Raw genomic sequence first — 14168 nt, forward strand, 5'->3', positions numbered from 1 at the left:
CGAGTCGGGGGGGTCGCGGGGGCCGAGTCGGGGGGTGGTCGCGGGGGCCGAGTCGGGGGGGTCGCGGGGGCCGAGTCGGGGGGGTCGCGGGGGCCGAGTCGGGGGGGTCGCGGGGGGCCGAGTCGGGGGGGGTCGCGGGGGCCGAGTCGGGGGGGTCGCGGGGGCCGAGTCGGGGGGGTCGCGGGGGCCGAGTCGGGGGGGTCGCGGGGGCCGAGTCGGGGGGGTCGCGGGGGCCGAGTCGGGGGGGTCGCGGGGGCCGAGTCGGGGGGGTCGCGGGGGCCGAGTCGGGGGGTCGCGGGGGCCGAGTCGGGGGGGTCGCGGGGGCCGAGTCGGTGGGGGTCGCGGGGGCCGAGTCGGTGGGGGGTCGCGGGGGCCGAGTCGGGGGGGTCGCGGGGGCCGAGTCGGGGGGTCGCGGGGGCCGAGTCCGGGGGGTCGCGGGGGCCGAGTCGGGGGGGTCGCGGGGGCCGAGTCGGGGGGGTCGCGGGGGCCGAGTCGGGGGGGTCGCGGGGGCCGAGTCGGGGGGTCGCGGGGCCGAGTCGGGGGGGGTCGCGGGGGCCGAGTCGGGGGGGTCGCGGGGGCCGAGTCGGGGGGTCGCGGGGGCCGAGTCGGGGGGTCGCGGGGGCCGAGTCGGGGGGGTCGCGGGGGCCGAGTCGGGGGGTCGCAGGGGCCGGTTTGGGAATTGCAAGGATTGAGTTATGAGATGTCATAATGTTATTGGAATTTAACATAAGGTAGGAAGAGTGTGTGTGTAACTTAATTGAATTAAAGGCAGCTGGTCTGAAGGCTTCGATGCATCAGAAGAGAAGCTAGGTTTGAAATGTTAAATAGGTAAACGTGGCTGGAGTTTTAGATTTTGATGTATAATGGGAAAATTTGCATTTTTAGATAATTAGTCATTTGAAATTCAAGAGAGATGGTAAAATGTTACACCTAGCCAGAAGAAGCCAACAGTGTGCTTATTTTACCCAAAGCTTACCGATAAAATTGGTTTTATGAAAGATGTTTATTATTAGAAAAGTAGAGTTGAAAAGACACATTGGAACAATGGGATTTACATTGAATAGGGAGAAACCTGTATAAAGGAGATGAGGTTATGTGTAAGAGGTAGGCATTCTAAGATCTAACAAGTGTGAAAAGTCTCCAGCCTCTAAGCCTCAAGTTGCTGTCTACACAAACTGAAGTGAAGAAAACTCACTTTGAATTCGCCTGTTCAGGGTATCGTGTTACTTTGCCTGGGTCTTTTAAAGTCTATGTGTTTTGCTGTTAACTTAATGGAGGTGTAACTGGAGTTAGATTAACTAGGGGAGCTAGGAGTTACCATAGTAGTAATTTGTAAATCTATGTATGTGCTCAAAATCTTTTTTTTTAAATAAAGTTTTAATTTAGTTTTGTAAGAAACCTACAAGACTCAGCGATCTTATTACTACGGAGTTCAAGGCACGCATCTTGAAATAAATACAAATTGTAAAATAGTTGTGGCAGTTGCTCTAAGTTTCCCGCTAGGATTTGAACAGCTCAGCATTTACCATCTGCTGTGCCATAACAGAGATTACAGGGATTGAGTTTGGGGATCGCAGGGATTGAGTTTGGGGATCGCAGGGATTGAGTTTGGGGATCGCAGGGATTGAGTTTGGGGATCGCAGGGATTGAGTTTGGGGATCGCAGGGATTGAGTTTGGGGATCGCAGGGATTGAGTTTGGGGATCGCAGGGATTGAGTTTGGGGATCGCAGGGATTGAGTTTGGGGATCGCAGGGATTGAGTTTGGGGATCGCAGGGATTGAGTTTGGGGATCGCAGGGATTGAGTTTGGGGATCGCAGGGATTGAGTTTGGGGATCGCAGGGATTGAGTTTGGGGATCGCAGGGATTGAGTTTGGGGATCGCAGGGATTGAGTTTGGGGATCGCAGGGATTGAGTTTGGGGATCGCAGGGATTGAGTTTGGGGATCGCAGGGATTGAGTGAAGTTGGTTGTGACTGCTATTTTCCGCTATTTGCATTAATAATCTGGATGTACCTACAACACAGAGGCTGCAGCACCACCAGGTGGTTGCAGCATGTTCTGAAAATTTACAGATGTTATAAAGAGCTTTGAGTGTTCAGACAGTAAATAATACTCAACACAAAAATAAAAATACCTGGAAAAACTCAGCAGGTCTGGCAGCATCTACGGAGGGGAACACAGTTAACGTTTCGAGTCCGTATGACTCTTCAACAGAACTAAGGAAAAATAGAAAAGAGGTGAAATATAAGATGGTTTTAAAGGTGGGGGGTGGGTGGGTAGAGCTGGATAAAGGGCCAGTGATAGGTGGAGATAACCAAAAGATGTCACAGACAAAAGGACAAAGAGGTGTTGAAGGTGGTGATATTATCTAAGGAATGTGCTAATTAAGGGTAGAAAGCAGGACGAGCAAGATACAGATAGCCCTAGTGAGGGTGGGGTGGGGTGAAGGGAAGGGATCGAAATAGGCTAAAAGGTAGAGATAAAACAATGGATGAAAATACATTTAAAAATAATGGAAATAGGTGGGACAAGAAAAATCTATATAAATTATTGGAAAAAAAAGGGGGGAATCAGAAAGGGGGTGGGGATGGAGGAGAGAGTTCATGATCTAAAATTGTTGAACTCAATATTCAGTCCGGAAGGCTGTAAAGTGCCTAGTCGGAAGATGAGGTGCTGTTCCTCCAGTTTGTGTTGGGCTTCACTGGAACAATGCAGCAGGCCAAGGACGGACATGTGGGCATGGGTTTGAAAGGTGCAGTCTAAGGAGCCTTGGTGAATTCCTGCAGTGCATCTGACAGGGAGAAACTGTTTCCAATGGCAGGAGGGTCAGTAACCAGAGGACACAAATTGAAAACTGCCAAAAACGCTGAGGTGGGGGAGAGTTGTGGGGGAGAATTGAGGAAACTTTTTTTTTTAAACAGTGAGGTGTTGCAATCTGGGGGTGAGCTGCCTGAAAGGTCCCTGGAAACAGATTCAATAATAAATTTCAAAAGGGGATTGGGCAAATACTTGCAGGGCAATGAAGAGTGGGACTAATAGGATAGCACTTTCAAAGAGCAGACACAGGTATGAAGGACTGAATGGCCTCTGTCTGTGCTGCATCATTATTTATTCTATGATCATTATCCAGGAATATGCTCAGAAAAGTGCATATGATGACTTAGAGTGAAGGCAGTGCTGGATTTGATTTGAGAACCTTCCCCTTGACAATGACAGGAATCCCTCCCTCTGGGATCATGAATAACTAATGACCCTGGACTCTGAGCCCTGAGAGGAAGCAACTTGGGGCATGTGGAGAAGGCAAAATGTACAAAAATAGTAAATAACTCAGAAATGTTATTATCTGTTAAAGTTACATATTCCTTTTTCACTGACTTGCATTCAGATTTCCTGGCAATCCATGTTTAAAAGTAAAGCATAAATATTGGAAAGTCCAATGAAATATTTAAACTGCTCTTGTTTTTTTTTGCAACATTGCGATTTGCTCAAGTCCTGAACATCGAGAGAGGCTGGTTCCTCACAGAGGGGCTGAACTAGACAAAGCTGTAATGGCATCATTTACACATCATCCCCATTACCAGTTAACAAGTGACAGGACTGATTCCACCTCATACTTCAGCTTGAAAACTCATGTATAACACACACTGAGCTTTATGACAGCTTCATTTTATCCCCTGCTCTCCTTACAAAGCTCAAAGTACATAATATCAGGAATAAACAACTCAAGGATATAATACACACAACAAAGCACAGAGTTATACCAGGAACTTTCCATAAAAGCTGATGGCTAAATAGACTCTGTCAGTTATAACTTCCACCTGGAAGTTCCCCTCCAAGCCACTCGCCATCCTGACTTGGAAATATATCACCGTTCCTTCACTGTCGCTGGGTCAAAATCCTGGTGCTCCCTCCCTAACAGCACTGTGGGTGTACCTACACCACATGGACTGCAGCGGTTCAAGAAAGCAGCTCACCACCACCTTCTCAAGGGGCAATTAGAAATGGGCAATAAATGCTGGGCTAGCCAGCAATGCCCACAGCCCATGAAAGAATAAAAAAGAAACAGTGCTTTCATGTTCAGGAACAACGTTAAGGCTGAAAGTGTAACGACAATCTGTGGAATGTTAACGTCAGTGAGCCAAAGCAGGAGCTCTGTCAGGCTTAGTATTTGCTTCACTGACTCCTGCTGAACAAGATTTAATATCTCCTCTGTGGGTGGGAGATATGGAAAAGCAATAGACCATGCTGTGGCACTAAATGAAACATCAACTGCTCAGCACCCACTGACCCAAAGTTACGGTTAGTCAGAACAATAAAACAAGTCTCAACATCTCAAACTGCTTTGTGCAAGAGCCAATCACTGGGACAGGTTGACAGACAAACATTTAAACAAGAACATTATGTTCACATCAGAACTAGTGGCAAGCCTTCAACATTCATCATTGCCTCGCTCAGAAACTCAACAAGCGTAAACATGCAATGCAAGAGAACCTATTTCCTGTGCTACAAAATACCTCAGTCCCTTCTCAGTTAGTAGCAACATTAGGCTCCTCACCTCAATAACACAACTCCCATCAACAACTATTAATACAATGGACTAGGGCCATAGCACAGGTAGAAATGGCCACAATACCCCAGTAAAACCCAGAATATATGCTCAGAGTCCCAACCTCACTAAACCCTAGAGTATTGCAGGCATTACATTTGGACACAGCACAGGCACACCAGCCCAGTGGATCCTGTAAAGTTCTCCTCATCAAACTGGGGGCTCGTGCTAAAATTGGGAGAGCTGTCCCACAGACTAGTCAAGCAACAGTCTAACATAGTCACACTCACAGAATCATTCCTCACTGACAATGTTCCAGGCACCGCCATCACAATCCCTATGGGTATGTCCTGTCCCAGTCAGGAGGGGGTTGCCTTGGGAGTCCTCAACATTGACTCCAGACCCAATCAAGTCTCAAGGCATCAGGTCAAACATGTGCAAGGAAACCTCCTGCTGATTGCCACCAACAGCTCCCCCCTCATCTGATGAATCAGTGCTCCTCCATGTTGAACACCAATTGGAAGAAGCACTAAGGGTGGAAATGGCACAGAATGTACTCTGGGTGGGAGACTTCAATGTCCATTACCAAGAGTGGATCAGTAGCACCATCGCTGACCAAGCTGGCTGAGTCCTGAAGGATACAGCTGCCAGACTGGGTCTGCATTGGGTGGTGAGGGAAACAACACAAGGGAAAAATCTACCTGTGGCAGATGCATCTGTCCATGACTATATTGTTAGGAGTGACCACTGCACAGTCCTTGTGGAGACGAAGTCCCACCTTCATGCTGAGGACACCCCCTCTATCGTGTTGTGTAGTATTACCACCATCTAAATGGGATAAAATAATAACAGATCTAGCAACTCAAAACTTGGTATCTATGAGGTGCTGTGCACTATTGACAACAGCAGATTGTATACAGCCACAATCTGCAACATTGTGGCCTGGCATATTGGTCATGCCATGATTACCATCAAGCTAAGAGTCCAACCTTGGTTCAATGGGAAGTGCAGGAGTGCATGCCAAGAACAGCACCAGGTACAATTGAAAATGAGGTACCAACTTGGTAACCCTACAACCCAGGACTATACTCATGCTGAACAGCAGAAGCAGTATGCTACAGACAGAGCTACGCAATCACACAACCAATTGATTAGATCAAAGTTCTGCAGTCCTGCAACATCCAGTCATGATTGAAGATAAATAATTACTCAGTGATCGTGAATTAATAACATCCAAGCCACACAAGTGCCAGGCAATGACCAGCTCCAGGAGAGAGTCTAACCACCTCTGCTTGATATTCAATGGCATAAACATCCCGGGAATCATCAGAAGCTGAGTTGGACCAGCCACATAAATACTGCAGCTACTAAAACAGTTCAGAGGCTGGGAATTCTGTGGTAAGTAACTCACCTCCTGACTCCCCAAAGCCTGTCCACCACCCAGAAGGCACATGGCAGGAGAATGATGGAAGATTCTCCATTTGCCTGGATTCCAACAACACTCAAGAAGCTTGACACCATTCAGTACAAATCAGTCCAGTTGACTGGCAGCCCATCTAACACCTTAAACATTCACTCCCTCCACCATCTGGACTGCAGTGGTTCAAGGAGATGGCTCACTCCCACCTTTTCAAAGGTGATAAAATAGCACCCTATCAGAGAGGCCCACACCCCAAAATAGTATATCTTTTTTTCATTCATGCATTGTCCTGACCCTTTCACCATCCCATTGGTGTCACTGAGGACGACTTGCTACCCAATCCCTGAATACTCACAGACTCAATGATCACCTGCTGCACTGTATATTCAAACTCAGACTCAACAAACTTCGCCATCCCAGAATATTCACAGTCACCATTCAGAATGCTTAGAATTCAAATTGTTACAAAAACTGTGGTTAATATAATTTCTTAACTAGCTCTTTAAGTAAACCAAAAGTAAAATACTGTGGATGCTGGAAATCTGAAATAAAAATAGGTCTGGCATCATCTGTGGAGAGAGAAATAGAGTTAACAGGTGGAATTTTACAGCCCGATTGCAGCAGGCAAAGGGCCAGAAAATGCTGTGAGCTGTTCAAAATTCTGAAAGTAAGATGAGGACTGAGAGCACTGAGGTTGTTGAATTCAGAATGGAATCATTGCCAAAAGTGAATACACTTCATACTGAGTGCAGAAAGCCATTAACATGAGAAGACACAGAGCGTGAGGGAGGGTAAAGTCCCAGAGAGCTCCATAATTGTTGCGGGGGTGGGAGGAGCAGGGTGGGGGGGAGAAGAGGTTGGGGTGGAAGGTGCCGCTGATTTGAGTATGAATGAATGTTCCTCTTGGCTGAAGGTTCGAGAACCAGAGGACACCGATTTCAGGTAAATGGCAAAAGAATCGATGGTGACATAGTGTCAATAAGGCACAGAAGGAGGCCATTTGGCCCATTGAGAGCTATCCAGTCAGTCCCATTCACCCTACTCTATTCCCATAGCCCTGCAAGTTTTTTCCCTCAAGTGCCCATCCTAACTGAAATCACTGATTGTCTCCGCTCCCATCACCCTCACAGGCAGTCAGCTCCAGGTCATCAGCTTGCACAGTCACATTACGAAAAATGTTTTTACACAGTGAGTGATTAGAGTCTGGAACGTATTACCTGAGAATGTGGTGGAGGTACGACTGTGGCTGTCAAATGGGGATAGGATAAGTACCTGAAGAAAAAAATGGCAAAGCTACAGGAAAAGGGCGGGGAAGTGGGACTGGCTGAGGTGCTCTGGCAGAGAGCTGCACAGCCAGATATCTTCTGTGCTGTAATCATTCTATGATTCTATGAATCATTAATTATAGCACATAGATTCGACAGAAAACTTGGGAGCTTTGGTAGGGGATGGTATGAAAGCTACTTGTTTCAAAACAAAAACAAAATTACCTGGAAAAACTCAGCAGGTCTGGCAGCATCGGCGGAGAAGAAAAGAGTTGACGTTTCGAGTCCTCATGACCCTTCAGGGGTTTTTGATGTGGAAAAACAAAGATGATGGTTCACTGAATGACAGAGTTCCAGTTAGGTAAATGTACAATAACTTGCATTTATATAACATCTTTAATGCAGTAAAAATTTGGCACCAAGCCACAAATGAGATATTAGAAAAGGTGACTAAATGTCTCGTGAAAGAGGTAGGTTTGAAGGAGCATCATAGAGGAGGAGGGAACGATACAGAGGCAGAGAGGTTTATGTAGGGAATTTCAGAGCCAGGCAACTGAAGGCTAGTCTACCAATGTGGAGCAATTAAAATTGGGAATGCACAAGAGGCTAGAATTAGACAAACACAGAGATCTCATATGGTTGTGGGGCTGGAGGAGATTATAGAGATAGGGAGGGGAAAGGCAATGGAGAGAGTTGAAAACAAGGATGAGAATTTTAAAATTAAGGCTCTGTTGAACCAGGAGCCAGTTCAGGTCAGCGAGCATAGGCGTGATAGGTGAACAGGAGATGTGAGTTAAAATATGGGCAGAGTTTTGGGTGAGCTGACATTTATAGAAGGTACAAGTTGGGAGGCCAGCCAGGAGAGCATTGGAGTAGTTAAGTCTGGAGGTAATAAAGGCATGGATGAGGGTTTCAGCTGCAGTTGAATGAAGCAGGGGCAGAGTTGGGCAACTTATGGAGGTGGGAGCAGGCGGCCTAAGTAATGGAAAAGACACAGGGCCATCTTGGAGTCAAACAAGATGAACAGTCTGGTTCAGCAGGGATAGGTTTGGAGTCAGTGGCTAGGGAACAGAGTTTGTGGTGAGGCCCAAAGACAATTGCTTCGCTCTTCAAAATTTAATTGGAGGAAATTTTTGCTTATCCAGTTGTCAGACGAGCAGTCTGACCAATCGGGTGTAGTGGAAGAATCTAACAGGGTGTTGCTGAACTGGAACTGGGTGTCATCAGTGTACATGTGGAACCGAATGTTGTATTTTGAGGAGAGGCATTTGGATGGGAAATAAGAGGGGTACAATGATAGACCCTTGGGAGACCCCAGCAGTAACAGCATGAGAGTGGGAAGGAAAGCCATTGCAGGTGATTTGCTAGATACAACTGGACAGATAGGGTAAAAGGCTGAAAATAAAGCATAATAAAGCAGTGAGGTAAGAGCCACAGATCTCTACGTCTTAAAGTTCATCACCTTGCACTGTTGGTGAGGTCCAAATCGAGGGGGGAGTGGCGGAGGATGCGTGGGATGGGAGTGGAGAGAGTGGAGAAACTGATTGGTTTCTTTATATTGAGGGCATTAACAACACGCAACCAAAAGAGGAGAAAAGCTGGAGTAGATAAGATAAGATTTGGTTTTAAGCTGCAAGGCCGGGGAGCTGAAGTAAAGAATTCCACAGCTTCAAGTTCTGTGTAGAATGATTTCGAGTGGAAGGTGATGCAGACTCTTGATTTTACCATTGGGAAGATGCAGGTGAAGATTGAACATTCCTTATTTATATCAGTGGAATTTTTAGGCTAAAACTTCTTGCACACATGAAACCTGTCACCCGTAATAGGTCCGCTTCAGAGGCCCTTCTGCTAACAGCAGATGCTATCCCCTCTGCACACAGAATCGGTTCCAATGGTAGACATTTTATTTTGGTAATATGGGGAAAAAGAATAAACATGCATCAGGGTATGTTTAAGTGATGTATTTATAGTGCCTTTCACAATCCCAGGGTGGCCCATTGTGCTTTACAGTCAATGAAGTACTTGTTCTTACATTACATTAGTGACTACCCTTCAAAAGTACTTAATGACTAGAAAACACTTTGCGATGCTCTGAGGTAGTGTAAGATGAGGTATAAATTCAGGTCTGATTGTCTGTCTTTGAAACGTAATCATTGTTGTAATGTAGGGGATTGTAGGAGCCAATTTATGCACAGCAAGCTCCCACAAACAGCAATGAGATAATGAACATATCATTTTTCAGGTTTGGTTGAGGGATAAATATTACCCAGGAAACCGGTGAGAATTCTTCTGCTCTTTTTCAAAAGAGAAGTTTTACATCCATCTAACAGGCCTTGGTTTAAACACGCATCAAAAGGATGGCACCTCCAACAGTGCAGCACTCCCTCAGTACTGCACTGAACTGTCAGCATAGACTTGGTGCTCAAGTTTCTGGAGTTGGATGTGAACTCACAACCTTTTGGCTCAAAGGTGAAAATGCCACCCACTGAGCCACAGCTAACACTTATTCAGGACGTTCAAGATACATGGGCCTATCATAAAGGCATTAGTTTCAAAACAGTGATTTAGTCAACACACTTCAAAAGTACTGGAAACCCTAGGCACAAGAATATTACAAAGGAACCTAATGAGTGAACACCGCAATCAGGAAAAGTATAAATAAATCTGGAATACAAGTAGGGATCATCCATGATAAAAAGCATAAGCAGATTTAGAGAGTGTACAAAGCCCTGGGGAACTGGAGTAAATGGAGAAAGAGTCAGCCTGAGTCATCTAATACAGCCCAAAGTAGACAGACTACTGGAGTGATCAAACCACCTGAACTGAAGCATTCTTTGTGCTCTGTGCTTGACATAGATTTTTGCAAAAATAAAGACACTGAAGTTTTAATATAAAAATTCTCCACTGGAGGAGGGCTAATTTCAGGGAGTTGAAAAATAGACTGGAGAGAGAAAGGAGCAGCATCCAAATTCTGAATTCCCTGGATGACTAAAGATTGAGATAAAAATGTCAAGTCCAAACTAGGAACTAAGCTGAATACAGGAAGTACAGAACTAAGAAAGTGGGTGAATAGATTAGTGGCTAATATAAAATACTTCAGTGTTCTCTTTTATAAGTGTATAAATAGTAAAAGTGTAGGCGATGGGAGCATTAGGTCAATTAAGGATCAAAAAGGAGGCAGAGGGCATGGCTGAGATACTAATGATTAACGTGTATCCACCTTCATGACGGAGGAGAATGCTGCCAAGGAGTAAAGGAGTCAGTAGTGATATTGGTTAGAATAAACATACAGTCAAAGAAGTACAATCACAGTTTTAGAAGTGAGTGTAACTGTTAAGTTCTGTGCAGTAAGGTCACATAAACAGCTCAGAGATGAAGAACCAATTAACATATTTTTCTGTTGAAGATTAAATTTTGGGCATAACACAGGAGAACGCTGTGGTTTTCTTTGAATAGTACCATGGAATGTCTTGCGTCCATCTGAGCTAATAGACAGGGTCTCGGTTTAACATTTCATCCCAAAGTCAGCACTTCCAGCAATGCAGAACTACCTCACTCAAGTCCTGGGGCTTGTGACAAATGACAAATCACTTGTTTCCCCCCTGCCTGAGAACACAAAGCGCAATGGAGATGAATGTTATGTTGTGTTGTGTTTATAAATTCATTGCACCGTTGCTGTTTTCTGTCTGAATCATCTTGTGTTGACGCTAGTAAAATAACAAAGCCCATTGTTACAAACTACTGAAGTACATCGCGTTCACCAGGATTCTCAGCTCTCCATAATGAGCTTTGTTGGTGCCCTTAATCAGTCTACACCAGAGGTTTTATTGAGTGTTGCAGGATACTAGTTCATTCTAATATATCAGTAAACAGGTTGTGCATGCTGAACAAGTGGAATATGGAAATATAGTCTATAATGCTAGAAATGTGAAGTAACTTTATCAACACTCATAGCACATAATTTAAGTTGTAGTTTCATTAAAACCTCAATGCCAGATTTGAAATGATGTCAACACTTTTTAAACAATATCTCCGGCAATATCGAGCAATGGAATCTGGTTTCCTTCAATTCTTAATATGATTAATTGACATATTCACACAAAGACAGTGCGGATCCCAGAAACCACTGGTTCACTAATGTCCTTTAGAGAAGGAAATCTGACGTCCTGGTCTGGCCTACATGTGACTCCAGACCCACAGCAATGTGGTTGACTCTTAACTGCCCTCTGAAATGGCCCAACAATTAGGGATGGGCAACAAATGCTGGCCTTGCTAGCGATGCCTACGTTCCATGAAAATAACAAATTTAAAAAGACAGCATGAGTATTGTCTGCCTATCTGTACCCTGTGCTCCCTTTTTGCACAGTTTGCATTGCTGAATTTACCCTACAATTTCTTCATGTCTCCTGCAAGTCTACTCAGCAGATACCAATCCTTATGTTTGACCCCTTCTAATGAAATCCAAGTTTGACTAAGACTGGGATACAGCTCCCATGTCTGGACAGACCTTTCAAATTCCTCTCAACCCTCTCAGCAGAAAAAAAGTTCATCATAAATTCTCTCATGTTTATCAACCATCAACATTAGGTCGGAGCCTTGCTAATCTTTCTTCATTTGGTGATAATTTTCCTTGTTTTTCCTAAACCCAGCATACAAGTCCAACTCTTTCTTCTCCATTCACACTCTGAGTTAAAAGCAAGACTTGTGCGGTCTCAAAGTTATTCTTTTCCAGGACTTCAAAACTATCTCTTAAGCTAGCTCAGTGCCAACAGACTCCCCCGTGTCCAAAATTTGCGGTTTAAACCACAAGTTGTGCACTTTAGGTAGGGTGACCATTCAATGGAGCAGAGAAAACGCTGCATTCAGAAGGTGCTCTCATTTGACAGTAAACCCAGGCTCCATCTGCCTGTTGAAGTGAAACGGGAGCTGCTGGGGGGGGGGGGGGGGAAGCTGCCGGGGGGTGGGGGGGGGAGCTGCTGGGAGGGGGGGGGGGGGGGGGGGGGGGGAGAGAGTTGCTGGGGGGGGGGGGGGGGGGGGAGCTGCTGGGTGGGGGGGGGAAGCTGCCGGGGGGGGGGGGGGGGGGGGGGGGGGGGGGGGGGGGGGGGGAGCTGCTTGGGAGGTTGGGGGGGGGGGGGGGGGAGAGCTGCTGGGGGGGGGGGAGCTGCTGGGTGGGGGGGGAGCTGCTGGGAGGGGGGGGGAGCTGCTGGGAGGGGGGGGGAGCTGCTGGGAGGGGGGGGGAGAGAGCTGCTGGGGGGGGGAGCTGCTGGGTTGGGGGGGGAGCTGCTTTTGGGGGGGGGGGGGAGAGCTGCTGGGGGGGGGGGAGCTGCTTGGTGGGGGGGGAGCTGCTGGGAGGGGGGGGGAGCTGCTTTGGGGGGGGGGGAGAGAGCTGCTGGGGGGGGGAGCTGCTGGGTTGGGGGGGGGAGCTGCTGGGTGGGGGGGGGGAGCTGCTGGGTGGGGGCTGGGTGGGGGGGGAGCTGCTGGGTGGGGGGGGGGAGCTGCTGGGTGGGGGGGGGGAGCTGCTGGGTGGGGGGGGGGAGCTGCTGGGTGGGGGGGGGAGCTGCTGGGTGGGGGGGGGGAGCTGCTGGGTGGGGGGGGGGAGCTGCTGGGTGGGGGGGGGGAGCTGCTGGGTGGGGGGGGGGGAGCTGCTGGGTGGGGGGGGGGAGCTGCTGGGTGGGGGGGGGGAGCTGCTGGGTGGGGGGGGGGGGAGGAGCTGCTGGGGGGGGGGGGGGAGCTGCTGGGGGGGGGGGGGGGGGGGGGGGAGCTGCCCGGTTTCGGTGGGGGGGGGGGCTGCTGGGGGAAGCTGTGAGTGTCCGGGCCGCTTTACCTTGTCCACTCCCTCCCTGTTGGTCTCCGTCCTCTTCCTCAGCTGCAGCAGGTTCCACATGTCCCGGACCGAGTGGCCATCCGCCTTGCTCCTGTCCAGCAGCTCCAGGCCGGTGGGCAGCCGGCTCAGCTCCCGCACCTGCTGCTCCACATCCCGCAGCTTCTGCTCCAGGTGGCGATAGGGGCCCCGGCTCCAGGCCGCAGCGGCCGGGATGTCCACTGGCCGGACCGCGGGGCTCGGGCTGTCCGCGGGCCGGACCGCGGGGCTCGGGCTGTCCGCGGGCCGGACCGCGGGGCTCGGGCTGTCCGCGGGCCGGACCGCGGGGCTCGGGCTGTCCGCGGGCCGGACCGCGGGGCTCGGGCTGTCCGCGGGCCGGACCGCGGGGCTCGGGCTGTCCGCGGGCCGGACCGCGGGGCTCGGGCTGTCCGCGGGCCGGACCGCGGGGCTCGGGCTGTCCGCGGGCCGGAGGAGCTCGGGCGGCTCCCGGGCCTGGACATCCTGGATGCCCAGGTGCTGGATGATGCCGTGAAGCAGCGCGTGCAGGGCCATGAAGTTCACCATCCCGGGCTCGGGGTGGCTGATCGACAGGTTGGCCAAATCGAAGAGGCTGATGGTGACCGACATGTCTCCGGGTCCGAGTCCGGCTCCGGGTCCGGGTCCAGTCCGAGTCCGGGAGCCGCTCCACCTCAGACTGAGCCCCGCACACCCGGCGCCGGCGGCTCCCATTGTCCCCGGGAGCGGCCCCGGACCCCGCCCACAGCAACCGTAACCAAGGACCACTGTCTCCAGGCAGCGGCCAATCAGCACAAAGACCCCGCTCGACACACAACAATTGGCTGAAGCTCACATCAGTCAGAAGCCGCCACCCAATGGGAGCGAAGCGCCGCCTGTTCCCCGGCAACAAGCGAGGCTGAAAAAACACAACAGGAGAGGGTCGGGCGGGGGGGGGGTGTTGGGGGGGAGGGGGAGGGTGTTTGGGGGAGGGGGAGGGTGTTTGGGGGGGGGAGGGGGAGGGTGTTTGGGGGGGGGAGGGGGAGGGTGTTTGGGGGGGGGAGGGGGAGGGTGTTTGGGGGGAGGGTGTTTGGGGGGGGGAGGGGGAGGGGGGGGAGGGG

General features: G+C 49.6%; 1 protein-coding gene across 1 annotated transcript in view; it reads right to left on the minus strand.

Moving 5' to 3' along the window:
* LOC144673134 (uncharacterized) overlaps window positions 1-13782 on the minus strand; it is a 120689-nt gene extending 106907 nt beyond the window's left edge. Inside the window, exon 1 of the mRNA XM_078535124.1 lies at window positions 13057-13782. Coding sequence (XP_078391250.1) covers window positions 13057-13782 — 726 coding nt within the window. The remainder of the gene's footprint in view (window positions 1-13056) is intronic.
* Window positions 13783-14168: the final 386 nt, after the last annotated feature.

Source organism: Cetorhinus maximus, unplaced genomic scaffold (genome assembly GCF_964194155.1).
Source record: "Cetorhinus maximus unplaced genomic scaffold, sCetMax3.hap1.1 HAP1_SCAFFOLD_298, whole genome shotgun sequence".
Taxonomy (NCBI): Eukaryota; Metazoa; Chordata; class Chondrichthyes; order Lamniformes; family Cetorhinidae; genus Cetorhinus; species Cetorhinus maximus.